The sequence below is a fragment of the Enhydra lutris genome, unplaced genomic scaffold (assembly GCF_002288905.1).
Source record: "Enhydra lutris kenyoni isolate GAN:26980312 unplaced genomic scaffold, ASM228890v2 scaffoldscaffold37, whole genome shotgun sequence".
Lineage (NCBI taxonomy): Eukaryota > Metazoa > Chordata > Mammalia > Carnivora > Mustelidae > Enhydra > Enhydra lutris.
In genome coordinates, this window is record NW_019154121.1 from 21,788,949 (window position 1) to 21,814,849 (window position 25,901).

Below are 25,901 nucleotides of genomic sequence, written 5' to 3' on the forward strand. Positions count from 1 at the left end.
TTTTAGGTTCTGGAAGGTCTATCTGTGAAAGGCGGGAACCCCAGGAAATGCAAACAAGCTTTTATGAGATTTCGTTTAATTATGTTTCTTAGAACAATCTATCAAGCTTACCTGTGGGTATTGGATACAGAGAAAAATTCTGGAAGAAGGACCATTCAGGGTCAGGGAAGGGAGAGGCAATTCCTGGGGCGGGGGGGGGGGGGGTGTTGAACCAAAAAAGCAGTATCTACTAGTCTTCTTCCAGTTTTGCTCATTTCCTGTAGCCCCGAACCTACGGCATCAAGCCCCCAAACCCTACCAGCCAGAATTAGCGCGGGCAGGAGCTGGAGCAGCGTGGGCCATTTAGGAGCCCGGAACCTCGTGCGCGGGGTCCCGGCAGCAGCGTGCACCGGGAAGCATTTGGGTGCTGCACCGCCCTGCGCTTTGCCCTTCAGCGGCGTTTTCGGAGGAGAAAGCTTGAGGCGGGCGGCCAGGCCGTGGTCCTGCTAGTTTTCTTTGTAATTGGTGGTCCGAGGCCAGGCCTCAAGTGGGAACGGCGTCACCATGATGGACGGAAGGCCGGGCCGAGTGCCCTTACAGTTCCTGCCGGATGAGGCCCGGAGCCTCCCCCCGCCCAAGCTGACCGACCCGCGGCTCGCCTACATCGGCTTCTTGGGCTACTGTTCCGGCCTACTTGATAACGCGATCCGGCGGAGGCCGGTGATGTCTGCCGGTGAGGGCTACGCGGGCTGGATCGACTGGGAGGCAGGGGGTCGGGGGCTGCCGGCCGGTTCCCCAGTAGGACGCCCAAGTGCTTTCGCTTTTCCGGGCCTTTTCACCTAGCAGGCCCCGCCTCGCCTCCTTGGGACCTCTGCGTCCCGTGAGGCCTTCAGAACCCGGTGGGGCCAAAGTGGCACTATGGAAACTGAGGTCATTGCAGCCCACTAACCCACAAGTGGGTGTGTGCAAAAATGAGTGTATACTTCGTGCCATGCACTACTGACATTACGTGCAGTGTAGTCTTCGTCCTCAAAATACTTTTGGGGGATGAAGAAACGGCTTTAGAGGGGTTAACCCATCTTGCTCAACGTCTTATGGCCATTAAGTAGCAAGCCTGTTTTTAGACCTCAAGTCTATATTCAAAGTCCGTGCTTCTCAAACCTGCTGTGCATACTAATAATCTGGGGATCTTGTTAAAATGCGGATTTTGATTCAGAAGGTCTGGGAAGAAGCCTGCTGTTAAAAAGTTTCCAGATAAAGCTGGTCTGGGGACTTGCTTTGAGTAGGAGAGGATGAACCACTGAGCTGTAATCATTCTATCTGTTCATTTATTATTTAGTGGTTTAAGGGAGACAGAGATAGCAAGAGAGCACCAGAGGGAAGGAGAGGGAGAAGCAGGCTCTCCACTCAAGCAGGGAGCCTGTCGTGGGCCTGGATCCCACAACCCCAGGGTCATGACCTGAGCCAAAAGTAGAGGCTTAACCACTGAGCCACCCAGGTGCCTCTGGGCTGTATTCTCTAGTAGTGTGTCAGTGGCCTCCTGTCGGAAAATAGCTGCAGTGGTCGCTGTGCTGAGGGCAGTGGATTTCCAAAGGGAAAAGAGGAGGAAAGCTTTGGAAGACGTGTCTTTGAACTTAGCTTTATCAGGCAAATACCAGGCGAGAGCCTTCCAGGCCCATGGGAGGCTGGTGGAAGTAAACGGAGGCAAAGGCCTCTGAGCTGAGAGAAGTTTGATGATAGAGTGTGCAGTGTAGGGTGATAAGGCAGATTTAGGTAGATAATGGCAATTTATTCTCTAGGTAGACGGGAACCTTTTTAGCTTTTGAGAGTTGTTGGGGTTAGGAGGGGGGTAGAGGGAGGAGATACAGAAATCAGGCCTTTTGTTTTTTTTTTGTTTTGTTTTGTTTTTTTAGTAGGCTTCATGCCCCAATTTGGGGCTTGAATTCACCACCCTGAGATCAAGAGTTGAACGTTCTACCGACTGGTCCAGCTAGGCACCCCCAGGCCTTGTGTTTTATTTTTTATTTATTTATTTTTAGAGAGAGCGACCCCCAAGATCATGACCTGAGCTGAAATCAGTATCAGACACTTAACCAACTGAGCCACCCAAGCACCCCTGGGCCTTGTGTTTTATTTTTTGTTGTTTTATTTTTTTAAAAGATTTTATTTATCCATTTGTTAAAGAGAGACCGCACAAGCAGGGGGACAACAGGCAGAGGGAGAAGCAGGCTCCCCGCTAAGCAAGGAATCCAACACAAGACTCGATACTAGGACCCTTGGATCACCACCCCACCCTAAGGCAGATGCTTTACGGACTGAGCCATCCAGGTGTCCCAGGCATTGTGTGTTTTTTGTTTGTTTTTTTTTAAAGATTTTATTTATTTGAGAGAGAGAGAGAGAGAGAACACATGGGGACCAGCAGATGGAGGGAGAAGCAGACTCCCCGCTGACCAGGGAGCCCAATGTGGGGCTTGATCTTGGAACTCGAGGACCATGACCTGAGCCAAAGGCAGATGCTTAACCACCTGAGCCACCCAGGTGGCCCTGGGGGACTTGTATTTTAAAAGGAAGGTCAACTTGGGGCACCTGGATGGTTTAGTCTTTTGAGCACCAGCTCTTGATTTTTGCTCAGATCATTATCTCAGGGTTGTGAGATTGAGCTCAGCGCCCAGCTCCCTGCTCAGTGAGAAGTCTGCTTGAGATTCTCTCTCTCTCTGTTGTATCTCCCCTGACTCTGCTCTCATACCCTCTCTCTCTCTCCCCCAAATAAATAAATAAATCTTGAAAAAAAAGGTCGGGGAGAAGGTCAGCTTTGTCAGTGCAAAGCACTGATTGGAGCCAAGGTGCTCAGTTAAGAAAGTTAATACAGTGGTTCAGGCAACCAGAAGTCACCTCACTTGTGCCTCTTTTTGCCACCTTCCAGCTATAGGTCATGCTTGAAGGCCGGCTCCCAACTCACCAAATACCAGTATTTCCAGTGCTCAAATAGTATGACCCCTCTCCACAGAAAGGAATGATCTTTGTCTATTTCTGTCTTTAGGGAGTTGAAGTTTTCTCCCTTTTCATCACCACTCCACATTTCCCCAAGCCTATCGTTTGTTGTAATGGAAAGAACTCCATTTTGGAACTAAATGGCTTAACTCCAGTGTCTCCTATCTGTGTCACCTTGGGCAAGTTACTTGGTCAAGCCGTTCAGAGGCAAAAAGTATCTTTATCTATAAAATGAGAATAATTGGAGCGCTTGGGTGGCACAGTTGGTTAAGCATCCGACTCTTGGTTTCAGCTCAGGTGGTGATCTCAGGGTGGTGAGATGGAGTTCCCTGTGGGGCAGAGTCTGCTTAAGACTCTCTCCCTCTTCCCTCCGTCCCCCCACCCAGTGCTCGCTTGCTTGCTCTCTCTTGCTCTCACTCTCTCAAATAAATAAATCTTAAAAAAAATAAAATGAGAATAATTAATCTGCATATTTGTTGTGAGAATTGAGATTCTATAGATAAAATGCCTCATACAAAGAAGGTGCCGGACAAAGTTTCCATTTCTTAGCTGTTGTTATGCAAACAGTTTACCATATATTTGTTCAGCATTTACTAAGCTCTTTCTCTGTGCCAGGCAGTGTTACATACTGGGTATATGGGGTAAAGAGTACCGTTCCTGACCTTGAAGAGCTCTTAGTCGAGTCAGAGAGACAACTAAATAGTCCATAATGGGTGTAGGCATGGCAGAGAATGTGTTTTCATAGAATTAGGTGAGCAGTGAGCACTTGGGAGCACAGAGGAGGTACAGATTGAATAGAGACTATTCCAGAGGAAGAGCATAATAGTCAAGAGCACATGATTTTGGGTTTGACACTACTTCCATCCTACTAGCCGTTTGATTCTGGGCAAGTTACTTATCTCCATGAGCTTCAGTTTCCTATCTATGAATTCAGTTTCCTATCTATGAAATAAGGATATCTACCTCTGTGTGGCTGTGAAAACTAGATAAAGCCCTTAATCTAGGGCTAGAGGTCAGAGTTCCTGAGTTCCCAGGGTGTCCCTAAGTTGCTTTGGATTGAGGAATTTATTGAAATGGGTCTCAGCAGCATTTATTTACATATACTATGTTTGTCTAATTTAATGATTACCATATAGCAGTATTCAGTAAGTATTTGTTGACTAAATATCTATAGATTACAAGGAAGTCTAAAACCTGGTCCCAGCCCCCCAGAAATTTATAACCTGACTAGCATATCCACTTAAAAGACAAACTGTGGTACACGTTTATGCATGTAGCTTAACAGGTGTGACACAGGAGCAGGGAAGGAGAAAAATGCAGTGGATTTTCAAAACTATAGCCATGGAGAGTACCTGACATGCTGTATTTAGTTTTGGAATATTCTGTAAATGAAATCATATTGTATAGATCTTTTTCAAGTTAGCAGAAAATATTAAGTAGAATTTTTTCTTAAGCTTTTCCCCCATCTGGAGTTCAAAACCCATGTTGGGACCACTTGCCTGCCTTAAACTTATAGTTAGTTGATATCTAAGTGTAGTCCACCAAATTAAATGTATTTATTGATTTCTAGTTTAATATGTCAATAATTTATGGTGTTCTGCAAAGAGCACCATGGTTTCCAAGTTTAGATTCACTTAATAAAAAAAGGGAAATTGATTGTGGAGGGGTTGTGCATGTGGTAGGAGGGAAGCCACCATTGAGAGGAAGGGAAGAGCTTAGGGAAAAGGGGACATGATAAGAGGCCAAGCATGCCTTTAGGGCTGGGACACTGACATCATTATCTGAAACATTCAGGAAGTCTTCTGTGAGGGATATGGCTAAGCATAGAGTCTAGGTCTTTGTGTAGTCTAGTGGCACACAGTAGAACCCAGCACACTTTGGTTTGCTGAATTGCAGGTGGCCCATTAGGGGAAGAGATGGCTGTTTGGGGTAAGGGGGAATGCAAGAGTCTAGGCCCTATCCAGTTACAGATCATAGTAATATTTTGCATTTTTATTGTTTTACACATTTTTCCAAAATATTTTTACATGCATTTTCCTTTGGTTTATGTAATACTGCTGTGAGAATGATATGGTAAGTATTATCTTTGTTTAAAGGTAGTAAATTGACTTGCCCAAGGCCATTTATCCATTTATTAAAATTTATTAAGTGCTATCTGCGTGCTGGGTCACAAAGATGAATTAAGCATTGGCTTTGCATGGTAGTAGATGGAAATAGTTTCTTTAGCAGTTTACGTATTAATTGGGAGAACTTCACCCTGTTAAGAACATTAAGGGAAGTTCTGGGAAGACTTCTTAGCAGAAGTGATAATCTGAATTGAATCTTGAGGAGGTCTCTGGGCAGAGAAATAACTGGTGGGTGTCATAAAGCATGGAAGTCTGTTTGCATGAGGAATTAAAAGTAGTTCAGCATTGCTGGGGCACAGTGTGCATATCAGGGAATGTCAAATGAATATGGAAGAGTCAGCCCATGCAGGGCCTGGGAGGTCATTATATAGGAGTTTGGTCCCCTGTTGGGTATAATTGAAGAAGAAGGGGCTGACAAGCTAGGTTTGTATTTTAGTAAAAACTCCTCTAATGACAGGCTGGGATAAGTGCGGAATGGGAAATGAGATGAAAGAGAGCAGTTAGTGTGAGTGAGAGATGAGTTCCCTGAAGTGAGGTGAGGAAATATTTACAAGGACTTGACAGGACTCAGTGACTGAATGAAGGGATGAGGTTGGGGAAAAGGGGATGGAGGTTGTTGATTACTGTGTTTATTACCCAGGACTTGACTTTCTGGGTGAATGGTCTTATCATTCTCTGAATTAAGAGGAAGAGGTATGACTAGGAGGGAAGGAAGTTCATTTGGGGGTATTCAGGGGAACATACCTGTCAAACATTTGTATATATCTGTTATTCAGCATGGTTGTTTGAGTTGAACACACTTGCAGGTCACCAGTAGGTGGACAGAAGATAAAACTATAGGAATAAATGAAATCTTCAAAGGAATGCTTGTGGGATAAGAAGAGGGCTGGGGATAGAATTCTGGGGCATAGCTAGAAAATCAAACCTGCAGTTAACCTTCTTAAAAAGATGCTTCTATGTATAAAGTTCAGACCTTTGGATCTCCCTTCAGAATTCAAATTTTGGCTTTCCCTAGAACATATGACTTGATCTTCCCAAGTCTCATTATTATAGGATTTTTTTTAAAGATTTTATTTATTTATTTGACAGAGAGAGAGCACAAGTAAGCAGAGCAGCAGGCAGAGGGAGAGAGAGAAAGTAGGCTCTCTGCTAAGCAGGGTGCCTGATGTGGGGCTCGATCCCAGGACCCCGGAATCATGACCTGAGCCGAAGGCAGCGCTTAACCAACTGAGTCACCCAGGTGCCCCATAGGATGGTTTTTTCAATATCGTTTTTGATTAGGTAATTCGTAACACATGGTACAAAGTTTAGAAGGTAAAAATATATTGATATATATTTGTAGAGTAGCTGGCTTCTTTGGTAACCAGTAAATATGCAAATATAAATTGGTATATGGAGACAAAACAGATTGCTTTTCAAGCATTTGTAAAGGACTTCATCTCTGTCACATCACACCCTGAACATGTCCTGGAATACAAGTGAGTTTAGGTCTTCAGGATTTTTTTTTTTTTAAAGATTTTATTTATTTATTTGACAGAGATCACAAGTAGACAGAGATGCAGGCAGAGAGAGAGAAAGGGAAGCAGACTCCCTGCTGAGCAGAGAGCCCGATGCAGGACTCATCCCAGGACCCTGAGATCATGACCTGAGCCGAAGGCAGTGGCTTAACCCACTGAGCCACCCAGGCAGGCGCCCAGGTGTTCAGGATTTTATAGTAATCCACCTTTTCTCCTGAGGAAATTTATAAAACCTGAATTTATAAAACTTTGGGTTCCATTAATAGTTATGTTTGTAGATTTAATGTTGCTTTTCATAATTGCCAGATTTCTTTAGGAAGATATATCATGGTCAAGGCTGTTTTTCCGAAAGAACCATGTAGAAGAGCTTTTTTTTTTTTAAAAGAATGATAGAAGAAATAACAATAAATTGTATGTCTGAACTGCAAAACCGATTTTAAATATACACTGACTGATTTTTGCTTTCTTTGGGATTTGTTTGAATTTTAGGTTTGCATCGCCAGCTCCTATATGTTACTTCCTTTGTCTTTATTGGATATTATCTTTTAAAACGTCAAGACTATGTGTATGCTGTGAAGGACCATGATATGTTTGCTTATGTAAAATCACATTCAGAGGATTTTCCTGAAAAAGGTATTTCAACTGTAGCAAACCTCTCATTTTTTCTTAATCTTTTAAAATTTTTGTTTATTTATTTTTAAGATTTTATTCATTTGTCAGAGCATTAAGCAGGGGGAGTGGCAGACAGAGGGAGAAGTAGGCTCTCCGTCTAGCAAGGAGCTGGGTAGTGGGACTCAATCCCAGGACTCTAGGATCATGACCTGAGCCGAAGGCAGACACCTAACCAACTGAGCAACCCAGGTGTCCCTTTTTTTTCTTTTTTTTTAAGAATTATTTATGTATTTATTTAGAGAGAATGAGAGAGTGAGCACAAGGGTGGGGTAGGAGAGAAGCAGATTCCCTGCTGAGCACAGAGCCCAATTTGGGGCTCTATGCCAGGACCCTCAGATCATGACCTGAGCCAAAATCAAAGAGGCTTAACCGACTGAGCCACCCAGGCGCCCCTGGTTAATCTCCCCTGCCCCACACACAAAGATTTTATTTATTTGACAGAGAGATCACAAGTACGCAGAGAGGCAGGCAGGGGTTGAAGGGGAAGCAGGCTCCATGCTGAGTAGAGAGCCCAGTGCAGGGCTCGATCCCAGGACTCTAAGACCATGACCTGAGCCAAAGGCAGAGGCCCAACCCACTAAGCGACCCAGGCACTCTGCCCCTAGTTAATCTTACACATGCCTGTGGCTTCAGGTACCTTCAGTATTCTGGTGACCCCCACATCTTTGCCTAACTGGAATTCTCTTGAATTTGTATATCCAGTTTCTGGGCAGCTACCTCTGTGTCCATCAGGAAGCAAATAGAATTTATGTCCCCTCTGCCTGTGCAGACTTCCTGTTCTGTGTTCTGCATCGGTGAGTGGCACTCGCTACTCCATCCAGAAGCCTGGGAAGCATCTTCCAGCCTTTCTTTGAATTCTCATTCACCTTCAAGACTTGCTCTTCTAGGGCGCCTGGGTGGCTCAGTGAGTTAAAGCCTCTGCCTTCGGCTCAGGTCATGATCTCAGGGTCCTGGGATGAGTCCCGCATCGGGCTCGCTGCTCAGCGGGGAGCCTGCTTCCTCCTCTCTCTCTGCCTGCCTCTTTGCCTACTTCTGATCTTTCTCTATCAAATAAATAAATAAAATCTTAAAAAAAAAAAAAAAAAAAAGACTTGCTTTTCTACTTCCTAAGTATTTTTCAATTCTAAACTTCTGTTTCTCTCCTGTTGCCACTCCCCCAGTTCATGTCCTGATAATCTTTTGCTTGGACTATTGTACTTGCCTTCATCTCATTGAATGAGATGATCTCTGGACAAATATGGATATGCCAAAAAAGGATTGCTTACAGTAGCTATCCATAGCTTTTAGGATAAAATCCAGACTCTGAGGAGGGCTTATTTCCCCATGCTGAGCTAGTTGCCTGCTAGACTTTGCCCACACCTTTTATCTACCACATGACATGCATGTGTCTGTGTCCCTCAGTAGACTAGATTAATCTCTGTTTCCCCAACCTCCAGTACAGAGCCTCTGCTAGTAAGCAATAAGTAATAGCTGACCTGATCTACACAGAACCCTGCCTTCGGGGCACTTGAGTGGCTCAGTCAGTTAAGCATCTGCCTTCCGCTCAGGTCATGATCCCAGCGCCACATCAGGCTTCCTGCTGAGCAAGGAGCCCGCTTCTCCCTCCTCCCCATTCGTGCTCTCGCTTGCTATCTCTGTTGCTATCTTTCTCAAAAAACTAAAGTCTAAAAAAAAAAAAAAAAAAAAAAAAGCACCTGCCTCATCTCCTGTCACTTGCGTCCTGGCTCATGAAACACTGTGTCCTTAGCCTGCCAGGTATCACTTTGTGCACACCCTGTACCTTCATGATCCTCTTCTTGCTCCATCTCTGCCTGTCCACTGAGCAAATTCCAGCTCAGCAGTCATCATCTCAAAGAAGCCCTGGCCCAACGACAAATAGGAATTTCCTCAGGACAGCCCACTTACTGCTCTTCAACTACAAATATGATTGTAATATAAATGTTTTCTTGTTTGTATTTTACATAAATATACATAAGACAGATGTGCTCATATGTGATGAGTGAGTGAATGAATGTAGAAAATTTTTGAACTTGTAAATATATAGATCTTAAATAGATTTTCCTATTTGTGTAATGTGTGATATTAAGCATTTAAATTTACTTATACTGAATGATGATATTTAAGGACCTGTTTAGCTCTAAAATTTTATTATTCTATTTAATATTCCCATAGCCTTCAGTCACATATGTGATGTTTATGGTGGATCAAAAAGGTACAGCTTCTTTTTTAAATCAGTGAAGAGTTCAAATAGAGTACAAAACCATGTATCAGGGACGGGGAATACTCAGAACTGCCGGATGTTGGAGTCGGATTCTTGGGAACATTGATTCCTAAGAGTGAGAGTGAGACCCAGTGGCAGAGCGGTCCTCAGTCCCAGGCCTCTGGCTTACTGCCTCCTCTGTATACCAGCGCCCTCTGTCAGCAGGAGCTTGTGCAGCCTCACCACCTCATTCCGTCCCTGAGCACCGGATTAGTGGCAGGTGTGCCCACAGGTGTGCACTGCCAGCCTGGACCTGGAAGCTGACCACCTCGACTCCTGGCCCTCCCACCTGACCTGTGCCCCTCCCTGTTCATTCCTTCCTTTACTCCTTCAGCAGGACCCCCTGGCAGCGCTTTTCCCCTCCAAGGAGCCATCTGGATGTCACCGCAAATTCTTTCAAAGTTATCCTTCATCCGGTGAAACAGAATGTCTCGGTGGTTACCAAACTATGGTTAAAGACAAGAACATAAGGAAATTCTTAGAAGTTTATGTCTACAAAAATATTAAGTGTTAATTTTTCTTTAGGAAATATGATTTCTAGAACATATTTTGAAACAAATTTTTTGTGATCTTCCCCTTTACAGATAAGAAAACATATGGCGAATTGCTTGAAGAATTCCATCCAGTGCGTTGAAGTCTCCAAAATTCTGCCTTTGGTTTCACCGATACCAGTTATTCCTGAGTTTTGTGGAGCATGTTTCCATGATACGGGAAGTTTATGTTAATCTGTGTGTTAACACCTTATGATTAAAATGGTCATCACGAACACTCTGACTCCTTTTTATCGTAAGAAAAATAATTCATCAGAGAATGGTCAGTTTCCATTCACCAAGTTTTAAGACATTTGACAGGTTTAAAATGGAGTTTAGCTCAGAGTTGGCAAGGGTTAGCCTGTGAGCCAAGTCGTGTCTACTGCCAGTACTTTTTATTGGAACACAGCCATGCTTCTCTGTTTCCATGTCAGTGGCTGCTTCCATGCTACAAGGGTAGAGTTGAGTGGTTGTGACAGAGACCTTATGGCCTGCAACACCGAAAGTGTTTAATATATGGCCCATTACAGAAAAGGTTTGCCTGTTCCAGTTCCAATAGAAAGCGAGACAAAGCAAGCCAGATTATGGAGGTTTTTCTGAATCATGCAGAATAATTTGGACTTGATCCTGTAGATGATGGGAAGTCACTAAAACGGTTTTAGTGGAATGACATGATCAGGTTTGTATTTCTGAGCTCTCTGCAGTAATCAGTATAGATTTAGTTTAAAAGGAAGAGGCTCAGGACTGGGAGGACAGAAGACTATAACAGCAGAGGGGTCTTTGCTTGTAGATGGACCACCCTGGTGAAAGTGGGCTCAGCTGCTAACATGTGTCATTAAAAGGAAAAACCCCATCTACCTGCAATAAACTTACTCTTAATGACTTTTTGAATTCACGAATTTGTCCAAAAAGTTTCCAAGCTCAGATTTTATGATCAGATTAGTTTTGGGAGATCAGTAAGATTATTTCTCTACATGATTTCAGATTAGAATGAATATAAGCATATGTTTTCTGGGCAAAATCAGATGAGTCCCATGTCTATTCTCTTGGGTCTCCCCTGTTAAAAATGAAATCATGTCTGAAAAATTACTTTAGAAGCAAAGATGTATGCAAGTTTTTTTTTCTTTAATTGCTACTTCAACAAATAAAAAGTATTGTTCATTCATGCTTGGCAGGTGCAAGAGTGAACCATTCATCCTAAGGGACTTTGCTCTCCCTTAGTCCTGGAGGATAAAAAGTAAGGGCTAGAGTAAATACAAGGTAAGGGAAGAGGGGAAAAAAATCAGCCTTTGATAATAGCACTCACATGCCAGGGGCTTTTGATTGATCTTTTTAAATTTTCATGACAATCTTGTGAGGTCAGTGATACTATCACATTTTAGAGATGAGGAATTTTAGGCTCCAGTGGATTACATAACGTCCAGGATCATGTGAATGACCGCTCAGAGAAAGGATGTGAATTTCACTTGGTCAGCTGCGAAAATTTGTGGTCTACCGTACCACACACTGGCAGGTAATGCCGAGCTCCTCATGAACCTCTGGCCACCACCCCTGCTGGAGAGAGGAGTGAGGGGAGTTGTGAATAGCAACAAGCATTCTAAAGGTGACCTGGTGCCAAGTCCACAAACTGGCGCTCTGAGGGAGGCAGGAAAGCATCCCAGGACACTAAGGCGCCTTCGTATCCAGCTGCAGGTCCAGACCATTCCCATCTGCCTCAGAGCTAGTGTTCGTGTCCTCACCACACAGTCTGCCTTCTGTCACTTGAAGGGATCTGTGGAGAGCAGAAATGTAACAAACCAAGTCAGTATCAATCCCTATCACGCACCCACTGAAGTAGGAAAAATAACACAGCAGCTCGACGGTAGCGTCGCTGCAGGAAATCTGGCCGTGCAGTAGCACCGCGAGAATGAGGTTATCAGAGCTGTGACAACAGCTAGTTTCACCTCCACGTTTTACTGACAAGAAAGCTGGACTAGTTGTCCAGGGTCACACACAGGTCAGTGGTAGAACTGGGGCAGAGCCCAGATTTTTTAACTTCTGCTATACCAGATCGCCTCTACAAAAACCAGGTCCCTATGTGCTGACACATGGCACAGAACTGCTGCTCTTGTCTCTGAAGGAGTTGGGCTGGTCAAAGAGAACACTTTTTCCTTCCTTCCTTCTCTCCCTCCTTCCTTCCTCCCTCCCGTCTTCCTCCCTCCCTCCCCTCTTTTCCTTCATCCCTTCTTCCCCTCTTTCTTCCTTCCCATATTCCTTCCTTCTTTCCTTCCTTCCTTTTTTTCCTTCCTTCCTCCTTTTTTGCAAAAGTTGACACCAAGTTGGATTTTTGTTCTAGTTTGTTTTAAAGATTTGTTTATTTATTTGAGAGAGAGAGAGAGCAGGAGCAGAGGGAGAAGGAGAAGTAGGCTCCCCGCTGAGCAGGAAGCCTGATGCTGGGCTCCATCCCAGGACCCTGAGATCATGACCTGAGGTGAAGGTACACACTCAACAGACAGCCATTCAGGCACCCCTGTTTGTTCTTTAAGTGAAGTACAGCTGGCCCAGAGAGCAGGGTTTCTGTCTACCCTGCTGTCCCCGATCCCCACCTGCAGCCAGGCTGCAGAATCCTAAGGTGTGAAGGCGGCCCCCTCGCACACAGGACGGGGATGGGACTCTAGTTAGACCAGGGCTCATTCACAGGTCAGCTCTGCCGTTCCCTGAATAACCTTGGACTCCTTTCACTTCTCAGGCCCCCAGTTTTTTCATCTGTTCAAGGGAATGATAGTTCCATTCGAAAATTGATATGCAAGTGATTTTAAACTATAAAACCACTCAAGTGCCAGTAGTTACTTTTATCAGTACTGTTACTCTTCAGTGAAGAAAGGGAAATCCAGCTGACTGAGCTGATAAAACCGAGCCCTTACTGGTGGAGTCAGACCTTGAACCCAGGCTGGTGACCAAGCATTCACATACTTAACTAGTAAATGCACGCATGCATAAGCACACACATGTGCACGTACATATGCATTCACGGGCCACCTTTCCTGCTATCAGCCTGCAGTTCATGGCCATTACTCACCAAGCCTGGTCAAGAGAGTAAGACAAGCCCAGCCTTGAACCCTCCTGAGTCATGGCCCTAATACCTGGCAGTGAAGGTGCCTGCCTCAGACCCAGGCTGTCCTGCTCCCACTGAGTTGTCTCCCCTGGAATGCCCCTCAGCGGACTCTGACCCCCACCAACACCAGCATTACCTTCCCTAGAGTCCAAGGCCTACATGGCCTGTCCCATTATCTCCTGGTATTTCTTTGTCACCTCCTCAGCTTTCAGGGTAAGATTGGTGAGGATGTGATGAAGGCTGGAAAAATGCAGGTGGAACTGAGCTTCCAGGTCCAGCTGCCCCAAGATCCTTTCCTCCTCGTCTTCTGTCTCTGCATCTTCGTGATTGGACTCATGGGCTCTGCCACCTGCCACCTTGGACCACCACTCCTGTCGGGGCAGCAGCCCATGGTCCACATCCATGCGGATGGCCTTAAGCATGGTGAAGTATTTATAGAAATCAGGGGCCCTGTCCTGAGCCTGCTGCCCCTGCCCGTTCAGCGGCACGTCCCGCAGGAGGCTGGGGATCATCACCATCTGCTCCATGTTGCGCACCGTGGCCGAGTAGCGGTCCATGACGGTCAGCAGGCAGTTCTTGGGGTAGAGCTTGGCTGGCACCTGCATGGTGGCTGCTGCTTCCTCGCTAAGCCCAGCACACTGCCCCAGCACTACATCGAGGCTACTTTTATGTCTGGATGTGACAGCAGTTGGACAGGATGCCAAAGCCCAGCTGGTGGGGCAACACAACACTTCTTTAGGCCAATCCCAGGGCTTGGGCACCAATATCTGCCTCAGGCGATCCGTCTGCCCAAAGACAGACCTGCCAGCTCTCCATCTGTCATTTCAGCACTCCGAGACTGCCTCTGCAAGGGCCCGCCCCCTCCTTCATGGACTGGACCGGCCAGTTAGAGGGAAGTCTTGCCCTTTGGTGACCAGGGCTCTCACCCCAGGGCAGTCATGAACACTTTCAGGGTATCTGAGACCCAGCTGCCCCTTCACTGTCTGCCTCCTCATGTGCGGTACACTTGTTCAATCCAGGGTGCCCTGGCTTTGAGATGAACTAGGGACATGAAGAACCTTAGTATGGGGCAACAAGCACAGACACAGGAGCCAGAAGCCCCAATCCCGCCGCTTCCCAGCTATGTTTCTGGTTGTTTGCTGGCTAACACTTATTGAACACCTAACCTCACATCAAGTTCTACACTAAGAGTAACTTGCCCATGGCCCCGTTGGAGCTGAGATGCCAGCCCAGCCCCTCCCCTCTCCCACCTCCAGTCAGGGCTTTAGACTGGTATACGAGGTTGCCTAAATTACACAAGTGAAAAAAAAAAAAAATAAATTACACAAGTGAACTAGAGCCATATCCTTAGCTGTAAATTTGAGCTGTTGAGAGGATCGAAGAAGATAAAGCCCATGAAAATGCTTTCTAAACCACAAAGCGTGGTTCCCAGCTGATCCTAGATGAATGCAGGTCTCTCTCAACTTTAACCTGTAATTCCACAACAATGGAATTCTTTTTTTTTTTAAAGATTTTATTTATTTATTTCACAGAGAGAGATCACAAGTAGGCAGAGAGGCAGGCAGAGAGAGAGATAGAGGAGGAAGCAGGTTCTCCGCTGAGCAGAGAGCCCAATGCGGGACTCGATCCCAGGACCCTGAGATCATGACCTGAGCCTAAGGCAGAGGCTTAATCCACTGAGCCACCCAGGTGCCCCCCACAACAATGGAATTCTTACAATGCTTCTTCACCACTGACCTAGTCCTTTGATCCGAAGTCTTGGAAGACAATAATCCATTGCACAGTCCCATTATCACAGTTGACACACTGCAATTGCTCTATTTATGAGATAACGAGGGAAATTGAGGCCTAAAGAGAGCCTTATGGTTGTGCAACAAATGTCAGAGTCAAGTGGAGAACAAGGTCTTCCAAGTTCTGGGTCAGACACCTGCTCACTGCACCGCCTTGGGTGGAAAGAACTGCTAGGGACCTTCTGCCCCAGCAGTGGGGAGAGAGGAGGAGGAGAGCACAGGGAGGGGATCTTATCTCACCTAAGCCACCCTCACTCCCTACCCCAGGGCAGGAATCCCTTCTGTACTCTCCTGACCAACCATCGTCTGCTAGTCCGCTCTCTCACATGCCTACAGCCAGAGCTATAGGAAACTTCATCTATATGGTGAACTGAACTCTACCTCCCTTTAGCTCCTCCCCAGCAAATTATAGTATTTACCCCAAGGTCGCCTGCCTTCACCATGTTTATGTTAGCACACAACTGGGTTGCTTGAAATCCATTTGACAGTCTTTAACTCGCTCAATCCCATAGTAGCCCTATGAGGCAGAAACACACAAGTAGTCCTCTTCTCAGGTGAGGGAAATGGGACTGACATGTCCAACTTCTCAGCCATGACGTGGCTCGGCTTGGCTCTTCAGAGGAAAACCAAGGGTGTCCCTCTCGCCAAGTGCCCTTTGTGGACTGGCCATACACACAGCCACAGGAAACCTGGGGTCATCCTGCATTGGACAGATGGCCTGCTTCTCCAGGGCAGAGAGGGCAGCCAAGTCCAGGCCATGGGCCTGCTGTGCAGGGCAAAGCTTCCACTTTAACCTCTTCTGTGTCAAAGATTTCTGGGTGAAACAGAGAACATGGGCAGCTCTTCCTTCCTATGGCCTTATGGCCCTGGACCAGTCACTGCTCCTATCTGAGCCTCAGCTTTCTCCTTTGATATAGTCGTGATGACATTGATTAAGGGCTTACTTTTTGAAGCAAAGTGCTTAAAACAGAATTCCATCCTCCCAACAATGGCATGTGGTAGGAGTTCCCCATTTACCCAGGAGGAAATTGAGGCCTATGGAGGTAAAGTAATCACATTACTAGTTCTTAGGCAAAGAGGATTTGGGATGAGCAATAACCCCCACCCATGGTCATTTTGAAGATTATAGATGATGTTTATGAAATATCTGGCCTATTGCAAGACCTCAGTAAAGGCGCCCTGCCTCCTGGAACTTTTTCGTCCATTCTGCTCTCCAAGACCTCTTTTATTCCTCCATTCCAGAACTTGCTACACACATTTCAGTTCATTTTGAACCTGTCCCAGGGCCCAGTGCTGCAAATGCTCCCTAGATACGAGCTGAATAATGACCATTAGGTTCACTTTTCCCATACATTCTGGGGTCTTTGGTCATGATGTCCAGTCGCCTTGAAAAACAGGGTCCCTAGCTCGACAGGAGGCAGTAGTGAGGACTCTGGCAGGTGAGGGAGCATGAGCAGCTGCAGCCACAACTGGACATCCAGAAGGTACCACTGCAGGTGGTGCCAACGTGAGCCTCTTTTCCAGAATCACTCCTCAAGGGAGGAGAGACGTGTCCCACTCCTGTCCTTTGCAGGTTGCTGTCCCAGTACTTTGCTGCAAGCAAAACTCAGCAAGACACACGAGCCCAGGATTACCTCCACCAGTCAATGGGGTAAAGAATTTGCATAAAATCATTTCCTAAACTATGAGTAGAAAAGGGGAAGTTTTTTAAATTAATAGAGTAAGCGAAAGAATTTAATTTTTTTAAACTATTTTTTAAAGATTTTATGTATTTATTTGACAGAGAGAGATCACAAGTAGGCAGAGAGGCAAGCAGAGAGGCAGGCAGAGAGAGAGAAGCAGACTCCCACTGAGCAGATAGCCCCATGCGGGGCTCAATTCCAGGACCCTGAGACCATGACCTGAGCCGAAGGCAGAGGCTTAACCCATTGAGCTACCCAGGTGCCCCAACATTCTTTTTTTCTAAAGATTTTGTTCATTTACTTTAGAGAGAGAGGGAGTGGAGGCAGGGGGAGGAGCAGAGGGAGAGAGACAAGCAGACTCCACACTGAGCTTCCTCTCCCTCTCCTTCTTCTTCTCCTTCTTCTCCTCCTCCTCCTCCTCCTCCTCCTTCTTCTTCTTCTTCTTCAAGATTTTATTTATTTATTTGAAAGACAGAGAGAGAACAAGCAGGGGAAGTGGCAGAGGGAGAGGGAGAAGCAGGCTCTCCATTGAGCAGGGAGCCCGACATGGGGCTGGATCCCAGGACCTTGAGATCATGACCTGAGCCAAAGGCAGATGCTTAAAGTGAGCCACCCAGGTCCCACCAGGATAAATGTTCCTAAAATGTTTTCTCCTCAGCAAAGTGGGTTTTGGTTTGTAGTCAAACATCCCAAACGGCTGAGTGGTGAGTACAGCCAAAGAGCACGAGATTAGATCCTGTGGTTTGGGTTGGTGCTGCCGCCAGGCCCACTGGCAAGCAGGCTCCCTGGGCTCCGATGTCCATGGCTCTAGAGGGAGGCTTGGGAGCTCTGAAGGGACGGCCCTTTCAGCCCTGCTTGCATGACCCCTTCTGAATCCGTGTCCAGGTCCCTGAGGCCATGACCCTGCCTTTCGAACCCAGGCCCCCGGTCTCTGGCTCAGGACTGGAAAGCGTCATGTGGACAGGGCTGGGAGAGCCGACCCTGGCATGGTGGGCAGGCCAGAAATGCCCCCCAAGTGTCAGCTTTTTCATCTTTGACCCAGTGGCCCAGGGCCAACCGAGGCCTCCCTGGGCCTCCTCTGCCCCGTCTGTTCAACAAGGGGGCTGACCTCTGTGAGGGCCCCTCCGCTCAGACTTCCGGGGATTCCACCTGAGCACATGCTACTGCGCCTTCTGTGTCATTCTGCCTCTGCGTTTGTATCCTAATCCCATCTCGGGCCAGTCCATTCCCAGATGGATTCCTGGACCTGATCCAGAGGGACTGATTGAGTGCCACAGACGTGAGTGAGTGAGTGGGTATTAGTGAAAACTGGAGAAAGCGAGCTAATCTTTCATTGGGAGAAAAAATGAGCCACAAGAGTCAACAAGTGTAGAACACACAGGAGCCCTGGAGAAGAGGGAAAGGACGGCGACTGGCCTCAACCTGCCAGCAGGCTGCAAACTGAGACTGCCCCCAGTCTACCTGGCAGATGGAAGGCCCAGGATGAAGTGTTGCCCAACATCTCCGATTAGAGGACAGACAGGATCCAAGGGGATAGGCCGAACTCAGACAAGTTCTAGGAGTGGGGAGGGGAATGGAGGAAGACAGGAAAGAAGGAACACAGGTCTTTTCACGGGGTGTGGTGGGGCTTCAGCAAGGTCCCCTGCTCTCCAGATGCCACATCCTAGGGTTAGGAGATGATCCAGTCCAGCTGGGCCACTGCTGGTAAGGAAGTTCTGGCCAGGGGGGATGGTGGGAGAGGCAGCAGAAGCTAGACTAGACCCCAAGCATCACTGGGTTTCCCCAGTCTTCCACCTCTCCCCTTCCCTTCTTCCCTGCTCTTAGGAGGGGAAACTGAGGCTGAGTGAGGCACTTCCTGGATTGACCTCTGCAAAGCTGCCAGTGGCCTCACCCTCAGGAGATCTGAATGCCCCAAGTTGGATAAACTGATCCGGCCCCAGAGGGACTAGGGTCAAGGCCCCCAAGGGCCTGGGCAGGAACACCATGTGAATGTGGTGCAGGGGTTAAGATGATCAAGTAATGCTCTGGGCCTGCCAGTGTTCAAGCAACCCTGCTGGGCTTGGGTCCAGGCAGCCAGAGAATGGACTCAGACTAAGGTTGCGACAGGTTTCCTAATTTATAAATGACTTTTATACATACGCGTCATTTGTTATCTGTGGGTCTCAGGCTGTTTTTCTTTGCCCTATTACTTCTGTCCTGACCTATTGAGAAATACTAGGAGTTAAGAGTCAAGAGCAGTTATACACCCTACCCCCAGATACTGAAACTCTTTGGGAAGACCCTGGGATCGTGACCTGAGCCGAAGGCAGACGCTTCATCAACTGTGGCACCCAGGCACCCCTGGAAACTGCGTTTCAACAAGATCCCCAGGCCATGTCCATGGCCAGGGGTCAAGCATTTACTCCAAACATGGTTATTACTCCAGGGGAGAAGAAATATCTGTGCTGAGGCCTGAATGTTCTCGTTTCCAGAGGATCTAGCTCCCAGGCAGATGGAACAACCAGCGCCACTGATTATCAACTATTGCCCTTCAAAACTCGGCTAACTCCCTGGGGGAGCTTAAGCCAGTCACTCCACCTCTCTAGGCCTCAGTTTACCAACTGCAAAACTGAGGAGTTGGACTAAGTAGAGACTCTTCTAAGCTAAAGACAAAAAAAAGAAAAGAAAAGAAAAAAACCTAAAAAAAAAAACCCAAAAAATCCCCCTGTCTTCTGAATGGGGGATTTTAAAGGAATCAAGACTCCATTGACCGGCTAAGAGAGAGCTCTTTGAGGGAGTGGCAGGGTCCCTTCTCTGGAGACCTCAGGTCACCCCAAGGGGTCCGGGGCCTTTTCTGTTACTTGAGAATACAGGCATTGCTACAGTTCGGGGAGTCTGCCGCAAACTTCACTGTTCCAAAGGCTCCGTGTGCATGGCTGACCAGAGGAGACCCCGGAAACTAGCAGGTCTTCCCATCCAGCCTCCACTCCCAACTTCCTCCCTGTCACACGCCTCCTTCAGTTCTGGAAAGGCCCAGTCCTTCCTCCCACTGATGCAACTAGGTTGGGGTCAGCCTAAGGGCTTCTGGGCTCACTGAGTGAGAGACAGAGGCAGAAGTGCTCCCTTGGGAATAGGTTAAAGGTCCAGATTACCAGAGTTGGGTGTGTTATAGGGTTCCTGCAACCTGACCTCTACCTTATTGACCAAAAAACTGAAACTCCAATTTATACTTCTTTTCTTTTTTAAAAGATTTTATTTAGGGGCGCCTGGGTGGCTCTGTGGGTTAAGCCTCTGCTTTCGGCTCGGGTCATGATCCGAGGGTCCTGGGATCGAGTCCCGCGTCGGCCTCTCTGCTCACAGGGAGCCTGCTTTCCCCCTTCTCTCTCTGCCTGCCTCTCTGTCTACTTGTGATCTCTGTCTGTCAAATAAATAAATAAAATCTTAAAAAAAAAAAAGATTTTATTTATTCATTTGAGAGACAGAGAGAGAGACAAGGAGAGTACAAATAGGCGGAGGGGCAGGGGCTAGAGGGAGAAGCAGGCTCCGTGCTAAACAAGGAGCCCAACATGGGGCTCAATCCCAGGACCTGAAGATCATGACCTCATCTGAAGGCAGACACTTACACGTGAGCCACCTAGGCACCCCTCCAATTTATATTTCTAATCATGTTTTAGTCACTTCCCTGGAAGGACTTCGCTGCTATATATCTCACTTACAATAGGGCTATGATATTTAAAAATTCTGTGACCAGACAAGATTAGTCACTGATACACAAAACATGTCTGTCTTTCTTCTACCTGCAGGCAAGAAAGATCCCCTACAGGCAAAAAAACGTGTCTAATGCTTCCTTATGACTCCAGGACCCCAAGAGCTCAAGAAAGTTTCCTTAGTTATTGACTGAAAGGATGCATGAGTAAAAACTATGGGGATCTGTCTACCTGGGCGTACTTCCCAAGTATTTCTTCACTCTTTCTTCCATTTTGTTCATCTGACCCGCTTTTACTGAGCTTCCCCTTAGGGGAAACCCTCAGGCAGCAGGCTGTCAACGCCACACCGCCACACCGGGACTCCAGAGAGTTCAGGGGTCAGGGGGCTTTGGCTCAGCTGCCTCCTTCCAAGATGGCCAGCCCCTGATGGAGGAACTCGAGGAGAACCCCTTACTGTGGGGGGGACATCTCACCCTGCGCACAGGCCTGGCCCCTAGACTGGGACCCAGCCAGGGTCCAGGAGGTGAGGAAGGACTCCCCGCCCACCCTGGACAGGTGTTGGGAAAGGAGGAGACACTAATCAAGAGCCATAAGCTCTACACAAAACTCAGCCCATGAACCCCTTCTGGGTTCTCAGGCCTCTCAGCCCTCTATCCACCTTCCGTCATCTTTTGGGGCCTCCTTCTCTTTCCAGCCTGAGATACATAGTGACTCCTGCTCCAGCTTCTCCATGATCCCTCCCGGCACAATCTTATTACTGTGTAAGACCAGCCCCTCTCTAACTCAAACACCTTCAGTAATTCCTTGTATTAGTTTCCTATGTCTGCTGTAACAATTCACCATAAACTGAGTGACTTAAAAGCAACTCAAATTTACTATCTCACAGTCCCAGAGGTCAGAAGTCCAAAATGCGTCTCACTGGCCTAAAATCAAGGCATCAGCCAGGCTGTGTTCCTTTCTGAAGGCTCTAGGGAAGAATCTATTCCCCTTCCTTTTCCATATTCTAGAGGTGCCTGCATTTCTCAGTTGGTGGCCCCTTCCTCCAGTTTCAAAGCCAGTAAAAGCCTTCTCATATTGCCCCCTCTCTGGTCTTTCCTCTTCTAGTTACTAGAACTGTTGTTACAGCCGTAGGCCTACCAGGAGCAATCCAGGATAATCCTTTTATCTCAAGGTCCACTGATTAACAATCTTAATTCCATCTGTACCTTTATCCCTCTTTGCCACGCAACCTAACATATTCCCAGGTGCCAGGATTAGGACATCGCCCCTACCACACTCCTCACCCCTGTCCATTTTATTTTAACCTATCCTGCTAGTTCTTCAAATGAAACTTTGTACAGAAGCCCAATGAATAAAACAGGTTGAGAAGAAATTGATTTGGCTGAAGGAGGATGAGCGGGGCTACGGCTGCACCCCTCTGACCATCTTTCATCAGCCCTCGGGTCACCTCTAGAGAACCCGAGACTCCACAGAGCGCAGCTGGAAAGCCATTAGCCAAGACAAAGTCCAAAGTTTCACCTTGGCTTTCAAGGCCTCAACTAGCCTTTTTGGCCTAATTCTCTGCCATCAGGTCAACAAATCTGAGTCTCACCTCGAGGCCAGGCTCTGGGCGGAGCAGATGCATAATCCCAGCCCCCAGGAAGCTCAGAGCCTGGTGAGGGAGAAGGACAGACAACTAAGCAGGCCACTTCTACCTACCTGGGTAAATATCACTAGAGCACAGACAGGAGAGGTGCTTAGGCAAGCTTCCTGAAGGGATGACAATTTGTGGAGTCAGTAAGTCAGAGAAAGACCGGAACAATCTTAAAAACAGGGTGGTAAGGGGGTAAATATTTCTCTCTCTCTCCATATATATATATATTTATACATACAGACTCACTATATACACAGTATATGCACTGTATACTATATATATACTATACTATACAATACTATAGTGTATTTGAAAGTATACGTATATAGCATATATTCTGTACAGTATATATCGAAGAAAGCATATATCTATTACAATTTTTCTGATTTCCTGCATCTATATTTGTGAATACATACAAAAACAATAAATAAAAACTTACATGGGAATGAAAATATAAATTTAAGGAGCCACGGTGTGGTGTGAAAGAGTACTTTATAATTATTGGGTGGTATTTCTCAAGCTGAGTGATGGGTACATGAATATTTTCATATTCATTCTCAATATACTTGAATACCTTAAATTCTTTAAAAAAAAAAGAAAGAAAGAAAGAAAGAAAGAAAAAAAGAAAAAAAAAAAGGAACCGTGGGAAATGTTTTCTAGGCAGAAGTACCAGCTTGAGCAAACGCCCAGACACACAAAACAGCAAAAATACTAATGACTCCTCAGTATGCCCTCACCCTCCTAACTCCGCAGTAACTTCCAAAGCCTTGCTTCCCCTCTTCCTACCTCACCCCCTTTTGCCCGGGCTCACCCGCGGCCGAACTTTCCGACCAGATCAGCTCCCTCCCCTATCTGATAGGCGGGCCCGGTTCCTGGCTGCCGGGGTACACCCCTCGTCAGGCGGCTTTGCGCACGAAGGTGTGCCACGCTGTGAAGAGTGCGGGTTCCTGGGGGAAGGCTGGGCGGGGCTTCGGCCTCGGCGGTCCCCGCCAGCAGGGGGCGCTGCAGGGCAGGCGAGGACCTCAGTTCCGCAGCCCGGAGCGGCGGGGGTCCTGAACCCCTGCCAGCGAGCCGGGACTCGTTGCCAGCGGAAACGCACGAGTTCCCAGGCGATAATTGTCCGCCTCGTTTTAATAGGAAAGGGTTGGCCGATAGCGGGGAGAGTGGGAGGAAAATCTTATCATCGTTCCAGGACCCCACTCACAAGATAGGCGTCATTAATGTTTTGTAGCTGTGTATTAAAGGGGCTCGACCCGGCAAGTGAAAGCACAAAGGCGATTTCTTTTTTCCCTGCCATTGCCCTTTCGAACGGATTCTGTGGACTCCTGGTTCACTGTTCCCGGATGAAACCTTAGCAGGTCCCCTAGCTTTTCTGAGTTTTCCGTTTATTGTTGGGTGATTAACTTAAGTGCGGGCCTGAGTTACCGCAAAACTTCTCCGGTTCCGGCCACCTCTGGCTGGGACACCTGCTGCCTGGGAAGGAGGCTGGGCGCCCTCGCGCCGCTGGGGCTGCTGCTGCCGCCGCCGCCACCGCCGCCGCCGCCAGCGCCGCCCCTCCCGGGCCAGCTTCTGGCTCTCCGGGGCCGGTCGGGGAGGAGAAGTCACAGCCTTGGAGGTCACTTGGGCGTGGCAGGTTCCATATGCGGACACTTTCTCTTAGGAGCACTTTGATGGGCTCCTTGGTGACGCACCGCACTATTCAGTGCCGTACCCCTAAAAAGGGGGGGAAGTGCCTTTTCCTTTGTCTGCTTACAACCCCTCGGCTTCAGCATTCCTTCCTACACCTGCAGCCTCATTTTGCTGGGGTCCCCTCACCCCTAAATGGAAGCCGTTTTCCGCACAGTCCTTTTCCAGAAGGCCTACATTCTCCTTTAAGTGGGGTCTGCACGTGCTGCACAGGAAACCGCCCCTTGCCAGGAACCCTTCCATTTGCCAGCTCGCACCAGATTCCAGACCCCAGAACCTCCCTTTCCAAAACTCCCAAAATAGTTCTCTTGAAGCCTCTCTCTCCTGGTTTGAGGTGAGGGGAGGACAGCTTCTTCCAGTCCCTAGTGAATAGTGGGTTGGAGTTCAGACAGAGTGAATGCTCTGACAACTCTCCAAAATATAGTGTCCTCCCACGTTCCTGGAGGATTTAGCTTGCTCCCTGGGGCCAGGAGTAGGGGAGGAGGAGCAGTCTTCGCCCTGCCCTGCCTCCTTCGAAGTACTGCACAGGTGGTCCAGCCTGTTTAGGGTTGGTAACTCTGCCAATGTTTCAGCCTTTGCAGCCTCAGCTGAAATTCTGAGGTGACTGGGAAATTCTTTGTGGACACTTTATTTCTTTCCAGGCTTTGCCCCAGAGAAGGGTCTCTAACCTCAACTCAGAAAAGGCCCCATCAGAGGATCTGCCCAAAACACAAATTCTGGTGGTCACTCCCCCCCAGAAAACCTTCACTCTGCAGCAGCTCCCCCAAGGCCAGCTGCATTTCAGCTCCTGGGCTTTACAGATACTTCTCTAACCTCATGCTTTCTCTCTAACCTTTGCCTTTCCTTTCACCAGAAGAGTTCTATCTCCACTTCTCCACTTAACTGACTCCTTGTGGTTTTTGAAGACCAGACCCAAAATGTCACCTCCTCCAGGAAGACTTCTTTGACTGTGACCCCCTCTACCATGTTTCCACAGGTCTTGTCACAAATAGTGTTTGGTTGTAATTATCTCATTCTATACCTAGCTCCACCCTTGATTCTGAGCTCTTTGAGGACAAAGATGGTATTTGTTTTGTTGAGTGTGTTTACATTTTTTGTATGGAAAAATACCCCCCAAAATTCAAAATTACCCATAATCCCACCACTTCTTTTTGATGTAATGGAAAGGACAAAGAACCTCCCTTCTCCTGCCTGTCCTGCCAAGCCTAACCTCCAGTGACAACCACTTTTAAGAGGTTTATTGTCTTTCCCTGATCTGCATGTGCATGTACACACACACACAATTTAATAATTCTTACTATAAAAAAATTATAATTCTTACTGTACTTCTTAGTCCACAATTTCCATTTTCACCGAACAATCAATCTTGAGTATCTTTCCATGTTAGTGCATATGATTCTACCTTATTCTCTTTTTATTGTGTATATATATTTATATATATATATAAAACATAAAATTTGCCATCTTAACCATGTTTAAGTATACAATTTAGTAACATTAATTACATTCACAGTGTTGTGCAACCATCATCAACTTTCAAAACTTTTCAACACCCCAGACAGGACCTCTGTGCCCATTAAGTAATACCTCCTTGTTTTCTACCCCACAACCCCTGGTAACCTCTAATCACCTTTCGGTCTCGATGAATGCTGCATTCTTTTCTAATGTCTGAATATTATTCCACAGAAGGAGACATCATCTTTTATTTAACCATTGTCGACTAATGGACATTACATTCAGGGTGTTCCCAATTTTTTGATAATACAAACAATGCTGAAAAAAAAATCCTCATGCACAATACATGCGGGAATATTTTGTTAGAAGAAAGTACCAGGAGTGGCTGCTGGAACATAGGGTGTGTGCTTTTACAAGTCTAACAGATACCTACGAGCTTTTGCATCAAGTATCTTTAACATGAAGATTCCTGACTCCTATCCTTAGTTATTCTGGTTTAATAAAGATGAATTAGGGCCTAGCAACCTGAGTTGTTACAAACATCCTCTCTGACCATTATGATGTGAAGCCATGCGATGATAAACATGATTGTGGGGCCTAAATCTGCTGCATTCCTGGGGTCCCGCATCCATCCCTGGGCTGCCTGCAGAGAGGGGGTGTCCTCCCAGGGGCAACATAATAAACTCCAGCACCCCTCCCCACATCCCGCTGCCACCATGCCGAGGCTGTCCCAGTGAGTCATCAGACACAGCATGCTGGCCCCCATGATGCCAAAGCCTCCAAGGGAAGCTTGACTGATG

The 25,901-nt window shown here is 47.0% G+C and overlaps 2 protein-coding genes across 3 annotated transcripts; one reads left to right on the top strand and one right to left on the bottom strand.

Moving 5' to 3' along the window:
- The first annotated feature begins 350 nt into the window (after positions 1-350).
- LOC111154340 (NADH dehydrogenase [ubiquinone] 1 subunit C2) lies at positions 351-10,311 on the top strand. Of its 2 annotated transcripts, none has more exons than XM_022513889.1 (3): positions 351-712; positions 7,103-7,246; positions 10,130-10,311. In XM_022513889.1, the coding sequence occupies exons 1-3, from the start codon at positions 544-546 to the stop codon at positions 10,177-10,179; spliced, it is 363 nt and encodes a 120-aa protein (XP_022369597.1). In that variant the 5' UTR covers positions 351-543; the 3' UTR covers positions 10,180-10,311. The 2 variants fall into 2 exon arrangements, with proteins under 2 accessions (XP_022369597.1, XP_022369598.1); XM_022513890.1 differs by having other exon boundaries at positions 7,172-7,246.
- An 868-nt stretch (positions 10,312-11,179) lies between these two features.
- Positions 11,180-13,865, bottom strand: LOC111154339 (thyroid hormone responsive). Its single transcript, XM_022513888.1, has 2 exons — positions 13,306-13,865; positions 11,180-11,846 (listed from the first exon to the last, which is right to left on the bottom strand). Exon 1 carries the CDS (start codon positions 13,772-13,774, stop codon positions 13,325-13,327), a length of 450 nt encoding a protein of 149 aa, XP_022369596.1. The 5' UTR covers positions 13,775-13,865; the 3' UTR covers positions 11,180-11,846; positions 13,306-13,324.
- Positions 13,866-25,901: the final 12,036 nt, after the last annotated feature.